At 39.6% G+C, this 20,852-nt stretch overlaps 1 protein-coding gene across 7 annotated transcripts in view; it reads left to right on the top strand.

Moving 5' to 3' along the window:
- The window catches only part of KLF3 (Kruppel like factor 3), a 34,119-nt gene extending 13,656 nt beyond the window's left edge, over nucleotides 1-20,463 (top strand). For 4 of the 7 annotated variants that reach the window (XM_043513961.1, XM_043513960.1, XM_043513962.1 and 1 more), the window contains 5 exons: nucleotides 869-959; nucleotides 8,796-9,291; nucleotides 9,887-10,037; nucleotides 13,699-13,859; nucleotides 15,945-20,463. In XM_043513961.1, coding sequence (XP_043369896.1) covers nucleotides 903-959; nucleotides 8,796-9,291; nucleotides 9,887-10,037; nucleotides 13,699-13,859; nucleotides 15,945-16,126 — 1,047 coding nt within the window. In that variant the 5' untranslated portion in view covers nucleotides 869-902 and the 3' untranslated portion in view covers nucleotides 16,127-20,463. Of the gene's footprint in view, nucleotides 1-863; nucleotides 960-8,795; nucleotides 9,292-9,886; nucleotides 10,038-13,698; nucleotides 13,860-15,944 lie in introns of all 7 variants that reach the window. The other 3 variants (XM_043513963.1, XM_038398117.2, XM_038398120.2) reach the window with 1 other exon arrangement.
- The last annotated feature ends 389 nt before the right edge of the window (nucleotides 20,464-20,852 follow it).

Here is a 20,852-nt window from a genome sequence, read left to right as displayed (position 1 = left end):
CTAAACAAAAACTTAATCTAGGTTTGCCAGGTGGAACGCCCAGTCGAAAAGGGACCCTGGCGGCTCCAGTTGGCACTGCCGACCGGGCCATTAAATTTCCAGTTGGCAGTGCAACAGGGGCCCGTGGCTAAGGTAGGCTCCCTGCCTGCCCTAGCTCGGTATGGCTCCCAGAAGTGGCCACCAGGTTCCTGCAGCCCTTAGACACATGGGTGGCCATGGAGGTTTCACGCACTGCCCCTGCCCCGAGGGGCGGCTCCGCAGCTCCAATTGGTTGGGAACCGCGACCAATGGGAGCTGCTGGGGCAGTGTCTGTGGGTGTAAAGGGCAGTGCGCAGAGCCTCCCTGGCCACCCATGTGTCTAGGGGCTGTAAGGACCCGGTGGCCGCTTCCCGGGAGCTGTGGTAAGCACCGCTGGGACCCCATACCCCCCCCCCCCCCGCACCCCAACCCCCTGCTCCAGCCCACGGTCCCGTCCCAGAGCCTGCACCACCCTCAACACCCGAACCGTCCTGCCCCATCCTCGAGCCTCCTCATCTCTAGCCCCACCCCAGAGCCTGTACCCCCAGCCGTAGTCCTCAGCCCAACCCCTGTTTGATACTTTTTGATCGATCATCCACTGGACTACGCCTAAATATATTCTGATCATAGAGTTTTACTGAAATTACAAAGTAACTTTTATATCCTACCACCAAACAGTTTTATTGTAATAGAATATTTGAAAACATAAAGCTTATCTCTAGATTTGGAAGAATTAGATCAAATACATCTAATCTTATGGTCTAATGAGTCAAAAAAAAAATCAGAAACTTGATTCTAGCCATTCCTACAATTTAACTTGGTGGGTTTTTTTCCCCTCCCTGTAGCCCAGGACTACACAGACATCAGAAGATTTCACTGAAAAGATGCTAATGTTTGACCCAGTCCCTATCAAGCAAGAAGCCATGGAACCTATTTCACTGGTAAGTCTTCAAACATGTTATCACCCTGATTGCCATGTAGGGATTGCTTCTGCTGCCAATGAAATCAATAGCAAAACTCCTGTGAACTTCACAGGGCCATGGCCTCCTCGGAGAACTGCTGTGAAATGGAATACCTGAAAAACAGCAATAGCTAAATTTGCACATTAGTAGCATTATTTTCTCTTTCTGGAGACAGTGCCATTAGTGTTGCTTACATTGGTCAGGATGCCAACGCCATGTTTACTTTTCATGGTGATATTTGAGACTTACCATGAGAGCTATGCAGAGGGAGGGAGGGGAAAAGAATAAACACCTTGCAGGGACATCTGGGCCCTAGGCAAGGAACTAAGGTTCTGCTAGGCTGTTCTGGGTGAGTCTGGTGCCATAGGCCTCTGCTTTCGTGTACTTGGAAAATAGTTGCAAAGGGAAAAATTTGGACTGTGTATTTTATGTGAAAGCTGGTAATGAGAAGCTTATAAAATTAGATCATCTCTGTTTTGGCTGTTGCTGTTCCTGCCAACAGTGGTTATACAAGACTTAAGGGTCAGTTTGAGGCCCTAGAAACAAAGTTGTCATGGATATTGTTGTTTGTAATATTTGGGAGAAAGCCTTTGAAAAGCAGCTTTCAGCGAAAAGTTTGCTGCCTTTACCAGTTAAAAAATGTAAAAGGGGCACGATCAATTTAAATCCAATTTTAAATGCATTTATTTATGTTGGTTGCTAAAATACCTTTAGATTATTTAAACTGTTTGAATTTTAGAAACACAATTTACTTTTTTGCTGTGTTGTTTACTTTGCAGTCTTCTAAGCAGAGGCAGGGAAATGCCTGTTCAAGCAGTGAGGAATAGGAAGTTAGTCAACAGACAAATACTATGGGCTGGTCTACACTACACAGTTAGGTCAAGGAAGCTTATGTTGCCCTAATTATATCAGTGTCAACACTATAGCCTTCCTCCCACTGATGCAAGTGCCCTACTACACCAACATAATAACTTCACCTCCACGAGAGATGTAAGGCTTATGTCGGTGTCGTTAGGGCAACGCAGTGTTTGTGTAGACATTGCGTCCCTGCCAGGCAGATAGAGCCCATCTGCCACCCGCTTCTGGGGTGGGGTGGAGAATGGACCCCACTCCTGGCTGGGAGCCGGGGGAGAAGCCCTGGTGGCGTGAGCCTGAAATTGACATGGCTGCCTGGCTCCCAGTGTGGGGATGGTGGTGGGAGAAGAGGGGAGACTGGGTTCTCAGCTCCCCAAACTGCCCTTCTTAGGTTGGTGGAGGTACTCCTGGTGAGGGCGCGCACCACTGACCGAATGAGGGTGGTGTGGACATGCACCGCCACAGTGGCTGTAAATCAACCTAATAGGTCCACGTACATTTCTAGTGTAGACATACCCTTTGAGTGTTTCTTTAGTTAAGTAATCCAGTCCAAGGGTGGGATGTTGCTCTTCCATGTGCCATTTGAAGATAAATTGTACTTTTCCTGTGCTGGGACTTCAAACTGTCCTGCAGATTACTTTCTGCCACCATTCTGGCAACCCATCACAGAGCTATTCCCTTTTATTAAATATGCATGTTGTCCTTTTACTTACTGGATTAAATGAGTGTAGCTAGGAAAAGGAAATAATTTCGGGCCTGATTATAGGTTATCTCAGAAGAAGGTAAAAAGGAGGAAAGAAAATTCAGTGATCTCAGAAGAAGGTAAAAAGAAGGAAAGAAAATTCAGTGAAGTTCCCTTCTCAGAGATTCCTCAGCTCCTCCTCAGGAGAGTAGAAATTTTTGAGTCTACTTCTATGGTCAAACTGGCAATTTAGCCCCCCAAACCCTTGAGAGCCTGGTCTTCCCAGCTGTCCTTGGTAGTGCAGCTCCCTTGGAGCTAGGCCATCAGGAATTACTTAGGCCTGGCCTACACTTAAAATATAGGTCAACATAGCTGCAGTGCTTGGGGATGTGAAAAATCCATATCCCTGAGTACCATCACTATGCTAACCTAGCCTCCAGTGTCGACATAACTAGGTTGATGGAATAATGCTACCATTGCTCAGTGACGAAAAACCCTTTCCATCTCTGTAGTCTGTATCTACACTGCAGGGTTACAGCAGCATAGCTACAGTTCCATAATTATACTGAAATGTAGACATGGCTTTAGCAGACAGTTGGCCTGTACCCCCTTTAAAGAGAGTGGGGATCTCAGTGTGAAGAGAGCATGGCAAGAAAAGTAGCATAGCGACTAAGGGGCTGTCTTTCCTCCAGCTGTGTCGCTCTAGAGTAAATGTTTCCTACGTCAACAGAAGAGGGTTTCCATCTATGTAGTTCATCCACCTCTCCAAGAGACAGTAGCTAGGTTGATGGAAGAATTCTTTTATTGACCTAGCCATATCTACAACAGGGGTTAGGTCAAGTTTAACTACTGCACTCGGGGCCTAGCCCTGTAGCTAGGTTGATCTAATTTTTAAGTGTAGACCAGACCTAAGCAAGCTAACTTTCTTAACCATCTCTCATGGGATTGGTAGCAGAAGAGCTATTGTCCATATTCTCAGAGGAGATGAGCATTCCATTAACTTCACTGGGAGCCAACAGTGCTCAGAGCCTTTCAAATCAGACCTTATACATATTGTATCTGCTGCTTTTGATAGCATTGTAAGAAATCAAACAAAATGAAACTATTAAAAATCATTAGTTATTTTAATAGCAAAACCAGATTAAAATATGTCAGAATGCACTATGTATTGTATATGCAAAATTATGTCAAAAACACCACTAGCTTATGACATTAACAAGTTTGGGGTGGGGGAAGGAAACAAATTACAAAGTTTTAACACCAAAGTTTGTTTCAAGGTATGTGGTTTAAAGAATTAGCTACACTTCTCAGATGGTTAAAGCACACACCCAAAGATTTTGTCATCCTACTATTGGCCCATATGCTCAGTGGCATTGAATTATTGTGCACATTTTATTATATGAAGAAAACATTTAAATGATGGTATATAATAGATCTAGTTACTGTGTTAATCTCAGTTCCACCTAAATAAGGTGAATATTTGTTGCAAGCATTTGTTAAATGCTTGGGCAAAGACTGACAATTTACTTGCCAAAATTGCTTTTTTTCTGCGGTGCCTACTTTCTTCTGGAATTGAAGTGAACAACCTTTGTGTCCCAAAGCAGTCTCCAAAACTATTTGGTTTGCAACTTTTTAAGATAAAGTGCCCTAGCTACATGATACCTTGAGGTATCTTGTAACTAGCGCACTTGTAAATAAATCTCATCTTGTAAGCATGAATAATAAAAATGCTTTGGGGGAAATTATATAGTATTTCAGGTTAAATCCTGGTCATCCTTCTCATGTGACTTCAACTGGACAACTAAGCCTGTCAAGTAATCAAGTTGTTTCACCACAAACTTTTTTTATGGAATGTAGCAATTAATATTTAATCTTCTGCGGTGATATAGTATCCTGTAGTATTTCAGCAATCTACAATTGACTCTAAATTGGAGTTAATTATATTCTAAGGTATTTTGCGTTATTCTCTTACTTGTAAAATGTTCCTTGCATATTGGCAGGAGATCCTCTATTTTTAGCATTACAAAACAGAAAACATTTTTATATTGTCACTGTAAAGTTAAGGGGTGTGTGTTTGATGGGTATGCAGTATTGTTGTAGCCATGTCAGTCCCAGGACATTAGAGAAACAAGGTGGGTGAGGTAATATATTTTGTTGGACCAACTTCTGTTGGTGGGAGAGACAGGATTTCAGCCACAAAGAGCTCTTCTTCAGGTCTAAGAAAGTTACTCCTAGTATCACAGCTAAATGCAAGGTGGAACGCATTTTTTAGCATAAGTAGTTAGCAGATAGTGTAAGGGACCAATCAAGGTATACTGGCCCATTACCACCTCTGCAGTCACAGGACAATGGTGGGATTCTTTAACAACCCTCAGTTCAGTTCAGATCTTAATCCCATGCTTAACTCTGAGCATGTGAGTAGCGCTATTGGCTTCAGTGGAAAGCTCACCACGTTATTAAGTCGTTTGCTGATTTGGAGCCATCTTTAGGTACATCTTTCACACAAACCATCACTGTTGTTCAAGTTCCTACGTAGAAGACCGGGATCTACCAGTAGGAAAAGATCTCTTATGGGAGACCTTTCTTCACCCCCTGGAACTGCAGGCTTCAGAGACACTGGCTGCTGTGACTGGAGGTTCTGGAAGGCCAGGTAGTCACGCCTAGTGGGGAGCAAGATCACAAACCACTTCTCTTGATTACTGTTGGGAGTTCTTGTAGAAAGAGATTTTTCTTTTACTGCTCCCCCTATGTGATGGCCAGCTTTTCTAGGCCACTGTGGAGTAGTAGGGGATAGTGACAATCTTTTTGAAAAGTATCAATTCTTATCAATCTGATCATGATAATTATTGCATTCCAGAGGGATTAAAACTAATTCATAATGAAGTTTCACTCTTCTAGAAGACAAATGAAGCTTCAATATAAGAGGAATGAGATTCACCTGAAAGTGACTTTCCCTTTACTTGAAGTGCAGTCACTAGCACACTGTATAAGTTTCAGTATAACTGGGTTGTATTGTATATGCTATTTGTGTCTGTTTGATTGACAGAATATTCTTATTTTACATTGATCTGTAATGTCATAGCCTGCCCTTTTTGTTTCAGTTTTTTATGTGCCTAATATAATGTAGAAAGTGGTTGACTATGTTTTGGATGATTTTTATATGTATAATCTGAACTGAGAAATTTGTTATACTTTTTTCTGTTTTCTTTATACCTTCATTGACTTTTAAGGTTTTCCATACTTAGCATTTCTTCTTTTACTTTTTAAGATTACAAAACTAAGTAGGAAAAAATTCTGTAAGGAAAAACATTGTCTTCTGCTTTTTTTATCACTAATGTTTTCTGCAGTTCAAATAGGAACATGGCAAGTAAAATCTCAGAGTGAAGGAAAGCTTAGAAAAATGAGACAACCTCTCCAGTCTGGCACAAAAGAATAGCTGACTTAAGTCAAATCTGTGCCAGTTTAGTTACAACAATGAAAACCTTTCATTCAAAGCAATTCAAGAGCTCGGGAGCAGATTTGAATCCCCAACAAATCCACTGTTTTAAAAATATAATTGTCATCATCCTAATTTTTGAAGTCTTTATTACTTTGAATTTAAGCTCTAACTTTTCTAAACTGATACTAAGAAGTTCCCCAAACAGCTCAGAATTATTGCATTATTTTTCTGCACTACTGTTTTAATAGATTGGCATTTTTCCAATGTGTTTCATTTGACTTGGAGTCTTGAAAGAAAGAGAAAAATGTTTTAATGAACTAGGTTATAGCCCAAAGGTGTTTCATTCTTCTGCAGATTCCTATTTTTCTGAAAAAATTCTCTCCTCTAAACTAAGATTTTAATTGGATAGTCTTTCTTCATTTTACCTTTCCAATACTCTGTTACAATCCTCCTAGGCCTTCTCAATACAGCATGGTTTTAAAAACAGAAAGACTTGTTAGGCCCCAGTTCTGCAGAAACTTTCGCAGACTGTGACACAATGGGCCTAATCTTGTGCATGAAGGCAGTCACATACACAAATGTCTGTAGGTTCAGGACCTTATATTGACTGAATATAAGATTACTTTACTTGGATGAAAAATGTTCTAGGAATTCTACTATTGTTCACTGATGTTGGAACGCAGTTCAAAAAATTAATGTACACATTGTGATGTTGTGATAATTCTTCCAGGGTTCCACCGATGTCTAGCTGTACCACTAAATGTTTCTACAGCATAGTGAAATCAAATGGACTTTGTACTGTAGGCCAATAAAATAAGCTTGCGTATTAAGTGTTTGAATTTCTATCTACATCCATGCCTTAATCAGATTCAGCAGATGCTAAATACTGTTAAATATTAAACTCCATCAGTAGTCTGTGGCCTTGATCACTCAGAATTTTAATAAATATAATTATTTCCTTACCTAACAGTGCTCTGTGAGTTCCGTATATATCTTGCTCTGAGACGCACACATGCTAAAATAGTTAAGATTTAAAACATTAATTCCTGTGAACTTTATTATTAAAAACAAATACTGATATGTTAGCTAAATTATTAATTTACTATAGGTATAAGCATAAGTTATATTTTATATGAAAAATAATCCTTTAAGATCAACTGAATATAATTGCTACAAAGATTCTTACATTTATATAACTTTAAGTAAGTTCTAGAAATGAAAAATGTTATCAACCACATAGGTGGCAGTTCTTTTTTAATTTCCCTATATGTATGTAACTTTTTTAAAAAAAAGTTAATGCTAGTTATGTGTATGCATAGAGTACAGAATAAGCTACTCAGTTTTGTTGCTGTATCTACCTACAATCTTAGGAGTGCTACAGAAGAACTTCCCATTTTCTAAAATGTCATAGAATTGTTTCTTGCAATAATCAAAACAAAAAGGCAATAACTCCAAAACATTTTACAGTAATGTTTTTGGCTAAGCTTCAAAGGAATAGCAGTTAAAATATACCTGGGAGGAGGAGAAGGAGAATATAGATGTAAGAGCAAGGCAAGATCTAGCTAGAATTTTTAGCCCTAACAAAATGCATTTAAAAATATCATGGGAGTGATTGTATACTAGAATCCATTAGCTTTATGCTCATAAATTATCTCTATCCTTACCATTTTTAAAAATTTACCCCACACACCCTTTCTGGTCCAATGTGCTTCCAAAAATCTAAACTGTGTTTTATTCCTGTCAGGAAACAGCATAGCTACAGAGCGAGGATTGACTTATCCAAGAACCACAAGTGGAAATTCAGTTGTTAAAACTGCTGATATCAAAAATTAGTAGAATGGATAGTCTACATTTGTATAGTTCATATTTTGGCACATCTCATCAGTTCATATAACTAGTTATCTTCATTAAAAATAACATTGTTTTAAACACTTTTAATTCGAGAAACTGTTCAGTAGAGCATCTCAGAGGTGATGCATATTATGCAATGCTATGGTGATTCTCGGTGTTTTACTGGAAAATGTTATTGCTTAGGTATGAAAGGGTCAGTTATGGGCCTAATCTTGAATGGGGATAAGCATCATCAACTTGCTCCCCTTGGCTTACAGGAAATACTGACTCAGCACCTCAGATAATCAGACTTTGCCCCCTCTTCCGGATAGCCGTTTTCCAAGTTTAAAATGGCTAAGTTAGCTGCATTCTCCCCAACCCCCTTCCAAGAAAAAACATTGAAAAAATGGTTTAGAATGTACTCATTTCCCAATTTGCTTTTTCATATTTACTATCTGTGATACTGTTTGCAGAGCTCAGTTGCATACGTTTTGGTTTGGGAGTGGGGGGTTGTGTTTAGATTTCTGTTTTAATGAAGATTGAGGCACAGTGTTTTCCAGTTGTTAGAACAAACGGGGGATTTAGGATGCCTGGGTTCTATTTCCAGCTTCACCACTGTCTTGCTTAGTCTCCATAGTGCCTGAGTTTATCCATCTCTAAATGGGGATAGTACCTAATGTACCTACCATGCAGGATGGATATGAAGCTTAATAAATGTTTGTAAAGCACTTTGAATAAGTCTTGAGTTGTCTGTTTTTTTTTCCCTGTTTCATCATGTATTGTGTATTGCTTCCAAATGATTAGTGAATCAGGAATTGAATAATTTCCCCTGTGAGAAATCTTGTACATTCTTTCAGAGAAAGGAGTACATGAAAATGTCATGTCTGCATCTTTTTTGTTTTCCTTCACTTCATCAGCCATTAGTAACTTAGCACTAGATTTTTATTTTTTCCTCTGTTATGGCTTCTGTATCAATTCTCATCTTCTTTTTTTTTCCCCCCTCTCACAGTCATACCAGTCCAATTACATGGACCAAATGAAGCCAAATAAATACAGTGTCATTTATCCAACCCCAAATATGTTGCACAATAAATTCTATCCAACCCCAGAAGGACTAGCTAATGGAATCCAGATGGAGCCAGTTGACCTTACAGTGAATAAACGAAGCTCACCATGTTCAGCTGGAAGTTCTCCTTCTCCTCTGAAATTTCAGACTGTACATAGAAGAGCCTCACCTGGATTAACTTTGTCCTCTCCCAGCCCGCCTATGAAAAAATTCACCCCACCACCTCCCCCAGGAGTTCAGCCTTTTTCCATGCCATTAACAATCCCTCCAGTAATGGCTGCTCTTTCACGTCCTGGACTTAGGAGCCCTGGAATACTTCCAGTTATACAGCCACTTGTGGTCCAACCTGTTCCTTTTATGTATGCTCCACATCTCCATCAACCTATAATGGTGTCTACTGTTCTTGCAGAAGAGTTGGAAAATCCAAGTAGCATGCCAGGTGGGTGCTGTTGTGCTATGTTTCTCTTTTATACGGGACCAGTGCTCTTTTATGCAGCGCAGTTGCCCTGGGCACCAACTTCCAGGGGCTTGCTGTACTGCTGTGCCATTCAATGGTTTGGGGTTGTTTTTGTTTTGGGGAGGAGAGGAGGTGTTCCCCCACTCCATTCAGCTGGCTATAAGGGGAGGAGGAATTTTGTTTTTTTAGTTTGCTTTGGTGTGGTTTGGTTTTTTTTTGTTTTGCTCAGTTGCTGTGGAAAAGTGGCATGACATATTTTCTTCCCTGGCCAGCAAAACAATTAGTGCCACTACTCCTTTTTTGCTAGTCAAATCTGGAAAAATAACTCTGTATCCCTGAGTTTTTTAGGATACGTGAAAATATTTTGAAGGGAAATGAAAAAGGGAGACAAATATTCTTTTGTTTTCTTCTAAAACATACAATACCTAGACTTTACTGTGTGAATATTTTCCCCTAGTTTTACTGGATCAAATCCTGCTCTCATTGATACCCATATAAATCTATCGATATCAATAACTCACATAACTCTTTATATATTTGATTTTTTTATATATATATTTGATTTTTTTCCCTCTAGTGCCTGTAATTGAATCTTATGAGAAGCCCACATTAAAGAAAACAATCAAAGTAGAACCAGGAATCGAACCACCAAGAACTGAGTTCTATCCTGAACAAATGTCTCCTCCAATGGTGACCTCCTTGTCTCCTCAGCAAATAATGTTGCAAGAGTAAGTAATTAGTCCTAAAGTATTTATCTTCAGTTGAACAATGAAGCATACTGCCTTGCTATATATTGGGTTCCATATACAGGGGCAACAAAAGTTCTTTGAGGGGAAAGCTACTGTGCTTTGAAGCGTGTAGTAGAATATCATAAATAAGGCTTGCAGATTGAAATTGAATTGGGGTTTGTGCTTAGTTTTTTCCTCCTCTTCCCTTCAGCCTCAACTTTGTTTTCAGCAGTGTAATGGTTAGTGTGCATGCTATGTACATGTGAACTGCATAGATCTTCTGTAGTTGTATAATGTGTTCCTAAAGTGATATAGGGCCCAGTCCTGCAAACTACTACAAATGGAGCTTCCAGTACAGTCAATAGTAGTTCTTCCTGTAATAGTACCGGGCCCATATTTAAACAGCTATTAAATTGTGGTAACCTGAAAAAATGTTACATTGGGATGGGGTGAATTTTTGTGACCTTTTCTTAGAGAAGCAGCAACACCTCCTGGTGGTAGCAGGCCTTTGATATTTGCCAAGGAGAAACCCCTCAGACTACAGAAATACCTTTTTTGTCCCATGTAATTCCATTCAGATCTACCTCAGTTGTAGTGTTAAAAATCAGCATTTCCTCAGGAAAATTCTGGCAGCCGCCACAGTCACTGAACGTTCTAGAAAGCCTGACCCATGCTTCTGCCAAAGCAGCCAACACTATGCTGGGAATGCCTGGGAGTGCCAAACAGTTATAGCGGTAGTTGGGGGAGAGCTGGGCTGGGCTTCCCCTAATAATCCCTCCATCCTCGACAGCCTGGCACATGGCCCCAAAGTCTCATCCCTCCCAGAAGCATCATATGGGACAGGAGTCCCCTACCTCCCACGGGTCCGGGGAGAGAAAGCCAAGCAATAAACCCCTGGATCTAGTAGCCTAGGGTGGAGCAGAGAGAATGAGCTAGGCTGGACTCCCCTTGATCACCCCCGGACCAGCATAGGGCACCAGCAGCCCTTCCTCCACTCTGGCATATCAGCCTTCTCCTACTTCCATGTAGTGTTGTTAGTCCTGCAATGGTTGCAATCTGAGCTGTACTGCTGAAGGTTCAGATCTTACTATTGATGCATGATAGGAAGGTCATTTGTACATAAGTTTTTAACTTTGTCCTTTCAAAAAACCCTAGGACATCATATACAAAATATTGCACTAAACTAACATTATTTTAGTTGCAAAATCAAGCACTTGAAAGTTAAGAGAGTCAGATTTTGAGTTTCCCATGTAACCTTAATTTGGTCCCCTTCTGAACGTGCATTATTATATTTATGTAATAACATACTTTTTTTCTACAGGACCCTTGCCTTTTCAGTGCATGGGATGAACATATAAGGGTACTGAATGAAGGTGGTACAAGCAACCGTAAATCTGGCATTTTCTAACTCTTGAGTGCTTGAATTTGCTATCTAAACATTGAAAGGGGTGGGGGGTTGTATGTAAAATATATAAAAGCCATTGACATCTTACGATGAGCATTGGTGGGTTATACAATCTAGCTGTCTTAACCCAAAGTCAACATCTTTTGTATAGGAATTAAAGAAATATCCGAGTTCTCCCTTTAAATCAAAGTTCATGTATTGTTTTCAGACTATTGCCATACACAGACATGGATGAAACGTAATATGAAGCCTTAATTTTGTGTTTTCTTGTTTGTGTGAAATCAAAGTTTGACTCATGCTACCATCATCACGTGGGCTGTGGGTGTGGGGACAAGGCCGTGCTTAAATAAACTGTCATAACATGATTCTTGGAAGACATTGTTAGCTGTTTGAGAAAAACACCCACATGCGCAAGGCTCAGATGAATTCAGATATGCTTGTGTAAGCAGAGACAAGACCTTATGGAATTACAGATCTTTTATTTCAGCAGTTATTTAATAATGTTGGCCCTTCTTCCGACACCATTGTCTCATTTCTTAAACCAGTGTCCCCCTCTGGAAATCACTTGCAGAATTCTGTATTATTGCAGGTTGGCTTCCCAATGGAAGGGAAATAAGAAAGAGAGAGTCTGCGTGTACTCTAAGTGTAACTTGCTCTATTTACACACCTATACCAGTCTGGAACAAACTGCATGCAGGCAACCTCCTCTTCCACCAATGTCAGTTTGCACACCAGTGCCTACTTCTCAAGAAGCTGGTGTCTCAAGAATTGCCTCCAAATACAGAGAATAAAGCAGAGAATTTACTCTCTTCTATCTGCCACAACATCTGTCAAAGGACTACTGCATAACAAAACTAACAATAATAGAACATTTCTTCTAAGATTAAAATTTTGCTCACATTCTAGGAACATGTAGGACTGTATAACAGCATTATCTGGTGAGCCCATCGTAATATTTTAACTACATTTAATATGATTATGAACAACAAATCTTTCCATCGCTAGACATACTTTTTTGAGTTACTCATGGCACCTTAGGCTCACAAAGAAGTCACCAAGTATATACAGGACTCGGAACAATAGTGGGCAACCTGCGGGCCGCATGTGGCCCATCAGAGTAATCTGCTGGCGGGCCGTGAGACAGTTTGTTTACGCTGACTGTCCGCAGGCACAGCCGGCCCCAGCTCCCAGTGGCTGCGGTTTGCTGTTCCTGGCCAATGTGAGCTGCGGGAAGTGGCATATTAAGTTTCACTTAAAAGCTAGAAAATATCTAAGACTCTGTAATATGTATTCATTAATCAGTTGAAAATTGTGTCCGGTGAAGCTGTGTGATTTAAAAGGCCTATCTGTTTAAAAATATATATTTCTCTTTTCCTTCCTCTAACATTGGTATAGAAGGCAGGTTCGTGACTGGTCCCAGTGATTTATATATGCAGCTGATAATATCCTTAGAAAGGTGTGTTTATACACATAAGTGTGTGTGTGTGTATATGTATATGTATGTATGTGTGTGTGTATGTGTGTGTGTATATATATATAAAATATGTGTATATGTCTTACCTGAATAGTACCTGTGGGGTTAAAGGCAAGAAAATCATGTTTATGAAGGTGGAGTGCCAATTTCAGACATCCTGTGGGTGTGACATGCAGTCTAAACTCTACTTTTAGGAATTGACGTCAGTCGTAAAGTGAGGCCGCACCCTTCTACCAGCACCAAACAGGAAATTCTTAATTACTCTCTAAAGGAGTGGCTAGAACAATAAAGACTCTGAGTTCTGCTTTAAGACTAAAGATATGATGTCTTTAATAATATGGAAAAGCTGTTTTAAATTAAAAACAAATTAGCTGTCTTCTAAGGAAGAATAAAAAATGTAAACAAAAGCTCTGAAAGTTAACTGGAAACTCAGTGAGAGAGTTTGGAAATCCTGAGCATACTTGCCTGAGAAACAAGAGTCTGACTTTCATTCCTTTATAAGTGAAAATAAATTAAAATCCAAGCATGCTGAGAAGAATATCTTTGGTTTTGCTCATGCCACAAAGTGAATAAACTCAAAAGAGGAAAGAATCAAAATATTATTCCTAAAATCTATGAAATTTGCTAAGTCGTCTTAAAGTCTTTTACGTACATGTAATGTAGTTCACACTGCCAAGAGACAGAAAGGTAGTGAACAAAGGGGCTCTATTGTAGATCATTGCAATGAGGTTTACTTTGTCAAATACTTTTCATCAGTCATAACTTATAACTTCACTTCATAGGAATCACCCTTCAGTTATAGTTCAGCCAGGAAAGAGACCTTTACCTGTGGAATCTCCAGACACACAAAGGAAACGCAGAATACACAGATGTGATTATGAAGGTTGCAACAAGGTCTATACTAAAAGCTCCCACCTAAAAGCTCACAGAAGAACGCATACAGGTATGAGTCTTGGTACACTTTCTTTTCATCCGTATTGGTCTGGATCAGTCCAGGCCAGACTTCTAGTTTCTGCAGAAGACCAGCTCTAGGTATCTAACAGGTGCTTCAGACTTTTTCAAACAAAAGGAAATATATGGGCTAACATAAATTTATCCGAGTTGTTCTGTTTAAAGTACAGACCACCAAGACAACATTTTAAAGAAAGAAGGGGTAGAGCAATCTAACCGTATCTCCTTCTAACAGCTCACTGAGTCCTAGTCACGTGCCCCAGGAAGTCCCATTGTGTAGTGGTAAAATCTTCCCTTTAGTCTGGGTTGGCTATGGAAACCCAAGATTAAAATTCAGTGGTAATGGTAGGTTACATGGCAGGTATAAACGGTGAAGTCAGGCAGGTTAGACCGGTTTGACATTCATTTGGGTTTGCAAAATGAGCGACAGGGAATGGATCGCTTGATGATTATCTGTTCATTCCTTCTGGGGCACCTGGCATTGGCCACTGTCGGAAGACAGGATACTGGGCTAGATGGACCTTTGGTCTGACCCGGTATGGTCGTTCTTAGGTTCTTATGTTAAAATGTGTGTAACATAGGGTATGTCTACAATTGGAGCTAGGGGTGTGAAAGCTCAAGGAGAAGTATTCACACTAGCTCTGATTGAATTAGCACACTGCAAACAGAGTGTAGCCACAATGACATGAGCAGTGGGATGGGCTAGCCACCCCGAGTATGTGCCTGTGGTCTCAGATGGGTACGTACTCTAGGCATCCCATCCTGCCTGCTGGGCTGCTCTGGCAACGATCTGTTTTTAACACTCTAGGTCAGTCAGAGCTAGTGTACATCTCCTTGAGCTGGGAATAATACCCCTCGCTCCAAGCTTAAATATGCCCTTACAGGCCATGGAGTAGAAGGGGGATGGAGCAGGAAAAGCAGCTAGCAGGAGGTTGTAAGTCAAAGTAAGCTCCTCCTAGTATCTCTTATGCTCGTGTCAGTTGCTTTTTTTTTTTCTGCCCACATGGCATGCAAGGTACTCATTTGCACACCCACCAAATGCCAAATCAGTGCAAGCTGCACTACCTCACAACTTGCATCACTGCTACATTTGGCTTTGACACTTCCGTAGGAGTAGCACTCATTTACACAGGCCTGAACTGGGTGCCAAATGTAAAGTGTCTGTTAAGGTTTGGGCATTGCATCCAGCCACTCTTAAACACTGGTCAGATTCCTTCTGAATGCTCTTTTCTAAGAGCTCCTTTCAAATAAAGATGTCCCCATACCTATTCTCAATCACCATGTTCCAGGCATGCCTTGACACGTTGTTTGGACATACTCTGGAAGTTTGTGACAATAAGACATCTTTAGAGAAGATACAAGGCCTGATTCCTAGTTACATTATGGCCATTTACTCCCCAGCAATGTAATGGAGCTTAGTGGAAATGAGAAACAGGCTCATAGAAAAGAAATTAGTTAAGCGGATCCACCTTTAACTATACCTCTTATGACAACATCGTTATTTACATTACAGTAACTAGTAGCGACTGCAACCAGATTGGGACCCTGTAGTGTTAGATGCTGTATAAACATGTAGTAAGAGACAATCATCGCCCCAAAGAACTTGCAACATAAGGTCTCGATCCTGCAAACACTTAAATGCAAGCTTTACTTTAAGCACATGGATAGTATCATAAGCTTGTGCTTAACTTTATTGAAGTCTAAGCCTTTGCAGGATCAGGGGCCGAAGATTAAGACCAGACACAAGTGCATGTGTAACAAATCAATGGCACGGGTAAGAAAGGGAAGGATGTGTTGACAGAGTAATACAAACAAGATGTAACATACAACCTTTCTTGACCTAGTCACTTCATGCACATTTAGAAATTCATAAGCAAACCAAGAACTTCACAAACTATGCTAGCTAGATAGGTCAGTTTGGGTGAGTGGAAAAGAATTAGCTGGGGTCTGAATGGGAGAGAGAGGATGAATCATATGGTAAAAAGCAGTTCACGTGTTTGTGTGTTAACATTCAGAAACACCCTGGAGAAGCCCTACCCTTTTTTCCTCACTTTAAATCCTCTGTTCCCTTTCCCAGGTGAAAAGCCATACAAGTGCACCTGGGAGGGTTGCACATGGAAGTTTGCTCGTTCTGATGAACTAACACGACATTTCCGTAAACATACCGGAATCAAACCCTTCCAGTGCCCGGACTGTGACCGTAGTTTCTCACGCTCGGACCATCTTGCTCTCCACAGGAAACGCCATATGCTAGTCTGAATGTCTCTTGTCCCTCAACTCCCATCACACTTTCTTTTTTACACGTGCATTTTAATTTGAATTCAGCTGGTCTGAATCTCTGAGCTTACACAATTAAGAGCTTCCATATGGTCAGTAATAGATGTTATCTAACCCTGCTATGTCCTTGCCACGGGTCGGACCTAAAGAATGTGAACATTTTTTTTTTTTTTCCTAGGGATGCTAAGCAAACCCTTCCTGCAGACAGTATATGTCATGTATTCCTTTGTGAATAAGGGAATTTGTAAACTAGCAACTTTGTTGGTTTTGCCAAATAATACAGCCAGCATATATTGATCAACTTGTAAATGTTATTGAATATCCAGTCCTTGCCAGAGACTTTATTTATGAGCCCCGCAAAGGATACGTTCTCCTTTTATGCTCAACAGTGCAATGAATGGACTTTCCAACATTGCTGGTTACAGCAGCGTGTTTAAAGCAACACTTTTAGAAAGACACCTCTCACTGTAGAAATCCCCTCTGCCAAGACAGTGAATGACACTGTAATAGCTAATCTAAGCAAAGTACTCTCTTTACATCATGAAAGATTAAGTGATAACTGATTTGGGCTAAATGAATAATATTATTTGAAGAATCATCAGCAGAAATTGATGTATAAATATGATTGTGCCTCTAAACCAGCGTCACCTATCTTTTGTATTATACTGCAGTATGTGAGCTTGTGTTTATTGCATGATGCTTCGGTAGATTCCTTAAGTGTGTGATTCCTGTGTGACACTATCTCTGTTTTGTGTGCAGCTGTATAGGTGGAACACACACGGTACTCCTATGACATGACATGAAATGACATTCATAGAGACCTACCATACCTCATTTCAGGGGGTAAAGATGTATCCCTTGATAATCACTCCCCTGTGTTTCCTGTTCTTTTAAAAACTTCATCGTACCTCAAAAGCAGCAATTGTCATATCAGAATGCTCCAAACTGTACCAATTGTGGAAGTGAGTGCCAATTTGATACACTACAGTATTTAAATTTTAGTTCACAAGATTTTTTTGATGGCAAAAAGCTAAATGGCATCCACTAGGAAGCACTTCCTGTGAGAAATTGAGTTGTGTAAATGTCTCAAATGACAAGAGTAGGCTTGATAAGCCATTTAATGACTCGTGATTTGATTTGTGGCTCTGTTGGTTTCTTGATGCTAGGTGGACCAAGAGATTCCATGGATGTGCTTGTTGTTTTAACAAATTGAGTCAGAAAAGTTCAACTCCCAGTTTCAGTTAACAAAATAAAATAAATAACCTAAAGTTTGGTGCTAAATATGTTCCACAACTTTGGAAGTGTTAACTGCATTAAAAGGGAGGTTCCTGCATTTATTAGTTGGCTGCTTTTGTGGCACCAAATGGAAACAAGATGTATTTGTCTAGACTGTTATGCACCACAACGTTTTTTGTTCAGTTCATTATGCAAATCAGGCATAGTTCCTGCAATATGAAAATGTCATAGTCAAATTTTCACCTCATGGGAAAACTCTCTGGAAAAGAAAATATCTGCATGCTGCCCTCTATGCGAAAGAATTTGAGACCCGGTGGCGCAGGAAGTGTTCATGACCCTAAAAACTGTGGACATCTGGAAAATCCTGCAGATCCAAGAGGAGTTGTGCCAGTTTACTCTCTTGGCAGTGTGGTTCACATTTACCTGACATCGACAGCTGCTCCCCTCTGTCAGCAAAACTGGCAGAAAGGGGAGCGTCTCCAGTAGTATAAATATAGGCCAATGTATAGATGTTTGAGGGTAAAGAATAAAATTATACCTTACAGCTATCTGAACTTTAATGCCAAGTGTCAGAGTAATTAGGGATATTTTCACTTACTGTACAGAAAAGTGCAAAGGGTGCTTCTGACGTAAAATATGAAGTATTTCCCCTGCTCTAAAATTAACATATACTAAAGTATGGAACTGGACATCCATTTATCTAAGGCAGCGATTCTCAATCAGGGTCCTGGAGCCCCCTGGGGGGCCGTGAGCAGGTTTCAGGGGTTCCACCAAGCAGGGCATTAGACTCGCTGGGGCCCAAGTCGGAAAGCTGAAGCCCCACCACATGGGGCTGAAGGCAGAGGCCTTGAGCCCCACAACCCAGGGCTCAAGCCAAAGCCACAGTTATTGTGCCACAGGTGGGCTGTGGAGTTTTTATAGCATGTTAGCGGGGCCTCAGAAAGAAAAAATTTGAGAGCCTCTGATCTAAGGAATCTCTTACCCTTTTGCAGTGCTGTGGTGTTACACAGTCAAAACATACACTGAGGAATGAGAATTTTCATACCATATCTCCCAGCACTTGGAAGTTTTGTGTGAATGCTGGTGTAAGGGATCTGAGCCACATTCTGCTCTCCTGCACCACTGTAAGTCTGGAGTAACTTTCCTGGAATCAGTTGAAGCTATGCCAGATTTATAGTTGTGTAACTGGATAGAAATGTAACTACCAGGTAAATTCTCTCAGCCTTCTGTTGATACGTGGCTCTGTCAGCCACGTTCGAAAAAACTTCCTGGAAAGAGAGCTAGCATAGACTAGACAAATTTTTTTTTTTTAAAGTGCCCGTAACATCACAGAATCAAAATTAAGCTCTAGTTATTTACAGCTAGCTGTTCCATACCTGAAGAACTCATTAACTTTAATAGGGGCTCCATACAATGAGCTGCCACAGACTCAATTCCTGAATTTGAACTTTGAAACATATCACAGGAGGATAGGTGTTTGGCATGCTGTGGATGAAAACACTCAATTAAAACCTGGAAACAAGCAGATAGGATCCTATAAAGAAAGGCAGGTGTCAGACATTCTAATTCCATTTCTATTTTTAACTAATTTATTCGCATCAAATTTGATATTTTTTGTGACATTAAATTACCTGTGCTGCTAATTTTTTTTTTTTTTTTTTTTTTGGTCTTCCATAAAACAGTTTTGTTAAGTGTTTGCATCTTTTGCTCTCTATAATCTGGGGCTGCGTGCTCTTCTGGCATAACTCCACTGAACTTAACGAAGTTACTCCAGCAGAGCATTAAATCCCTGACATGTAGGCTATTAAATCAATTGTTAACCTGTTTGCCTCTGTTTTAAAAATATTTATAATGAATTGTAGGGAGAAATACTGTTAAAATGCAATATAATTATAAAATGCCCTTGGCCATATGCTTTATGATATAGGACATTGACAGCAGGTTTAAATTTAAACATTAAATAGAATCTTACTTGTAACTAAATAAGGTAGTTTCATGTAAATGTCTTGTTATAGGATTTTTCACTTTATATATGTGGTGTCATACCTTCTGGGAAGTCAGAAAAGCGATTACAAAGTAAATTTTATCTTTTTAGTTTAAAATGTGAATCTGCATTTTAAATGGGGCATTAACTCTAACTTTGGTTTGGGGAGTGCATCCAAAAAAAATATAAGGAAATACTAAACAAGTATCAGCTCCAGTCTAGAGAGCTCACTCCTCCTCTTGTTGACCTGAATGGAAGCAGGACTGGGTCTAAAGACGCACACACAACTCTGCTGCAGGATTTGCTTTGTGTATTTAAAAGAAAACCCTGTGCACTAGCAGTATTGCACTGTATAGTACGTAACTTGGAATACCATTATACTGATATTGTACCTGTATGTACCATTCAACATTAAAATGGATTACATATTTCCAAGACAATCCTTCGGAGTTAAATAGGTATGACAGTAATGTGGTTTTATTTAAATATACACTGTAGTTCTGTAGTGATCTGTCTAATGCCACAAGCTTGTCTGAATATGTTGTCTGTGTTTTGTGTCTGTCAAGGTTAGCAAACTGTAAATGAATGCAAATCCTTTCTTAAACAAAAAACATTTTACATGTATTAAGAGGGTTACAAAAATGTTCATTGTCTTACAGATATTAGCACTTTTCTGCTATTTATGTACTTTAAATGTTAGAGGGTCAAAATAATCTTTCTGCTTAGCATTTCTTAAAACATTACCTGCAAATATAGCAGGGATATTACATTTACTTTAATACTTGTGTAAACTATACAGAAATTTTTTTAATAAAATGTAATATATTTTATAAGCTAATAAGACTGAGTGGGTAATAAAAGGTTTATAGCATGCATTACTATAACTTGCAAATACTGAAACATTTTGGTAATCTTTCTTACTAAAGATGTGAATGTTTAATGTACTTTCACTGTTTCTACTTTGGTAGTCCAATGGGAATTCAGTAATGACATTTTGTCATGTCAAACTGTGAACATAAATTTGTACTGTACAGTCCTCATACTATATACAGTATACAATATGTATTATACTTGTTAATAAAACTATCAGAATATTAAATGTGATCATGTAGTTATATACCATTACCACAGAGTATACTTACATATGAACCAGGAAGTTCAGAAAAGAAGCTTTCAAAATATGTAAAATCAGCACTTGTTAAAATGCAAAACAAAAAAATCCAGAAGCTCAATTTCCCATTTCTGAAGGGTCTTTTAGGATTCAGAAGTCAGATTGCTGGAATATCTAAAACACCATGCATATTTTCATGCAAAATACTTCTATATCCATTAAAGCGTATGCTGATCTATGAATCATATAGAGTCAAGGTAGATTCACTACAGTCCATGCACCACATTTCTTATAGATACATCTGAATGAAGAGGGTAAAGCAAAACAAAAAAAACTTAGTGCAAACAGTTCACTGGATTTTGATTCCATCTACTCTT

Source organism: Dermochelys coriacea, chromosome 4 (genome assembly GCF_009764565.3).
Source record: "Dermochelys coriacea isolate rDerCor1 chromosome 4, rDerCor1.pri.v4, whole genome shotgun sequence".
NCBI lineage: Eukaryota > Metazoa > Chordata > Testudines > Dermochelyidae > Dermochelys > Dermochelys coriacea.
This window is presented reverse-complemented; position numbering and strand designations above follow the sequence as displayed.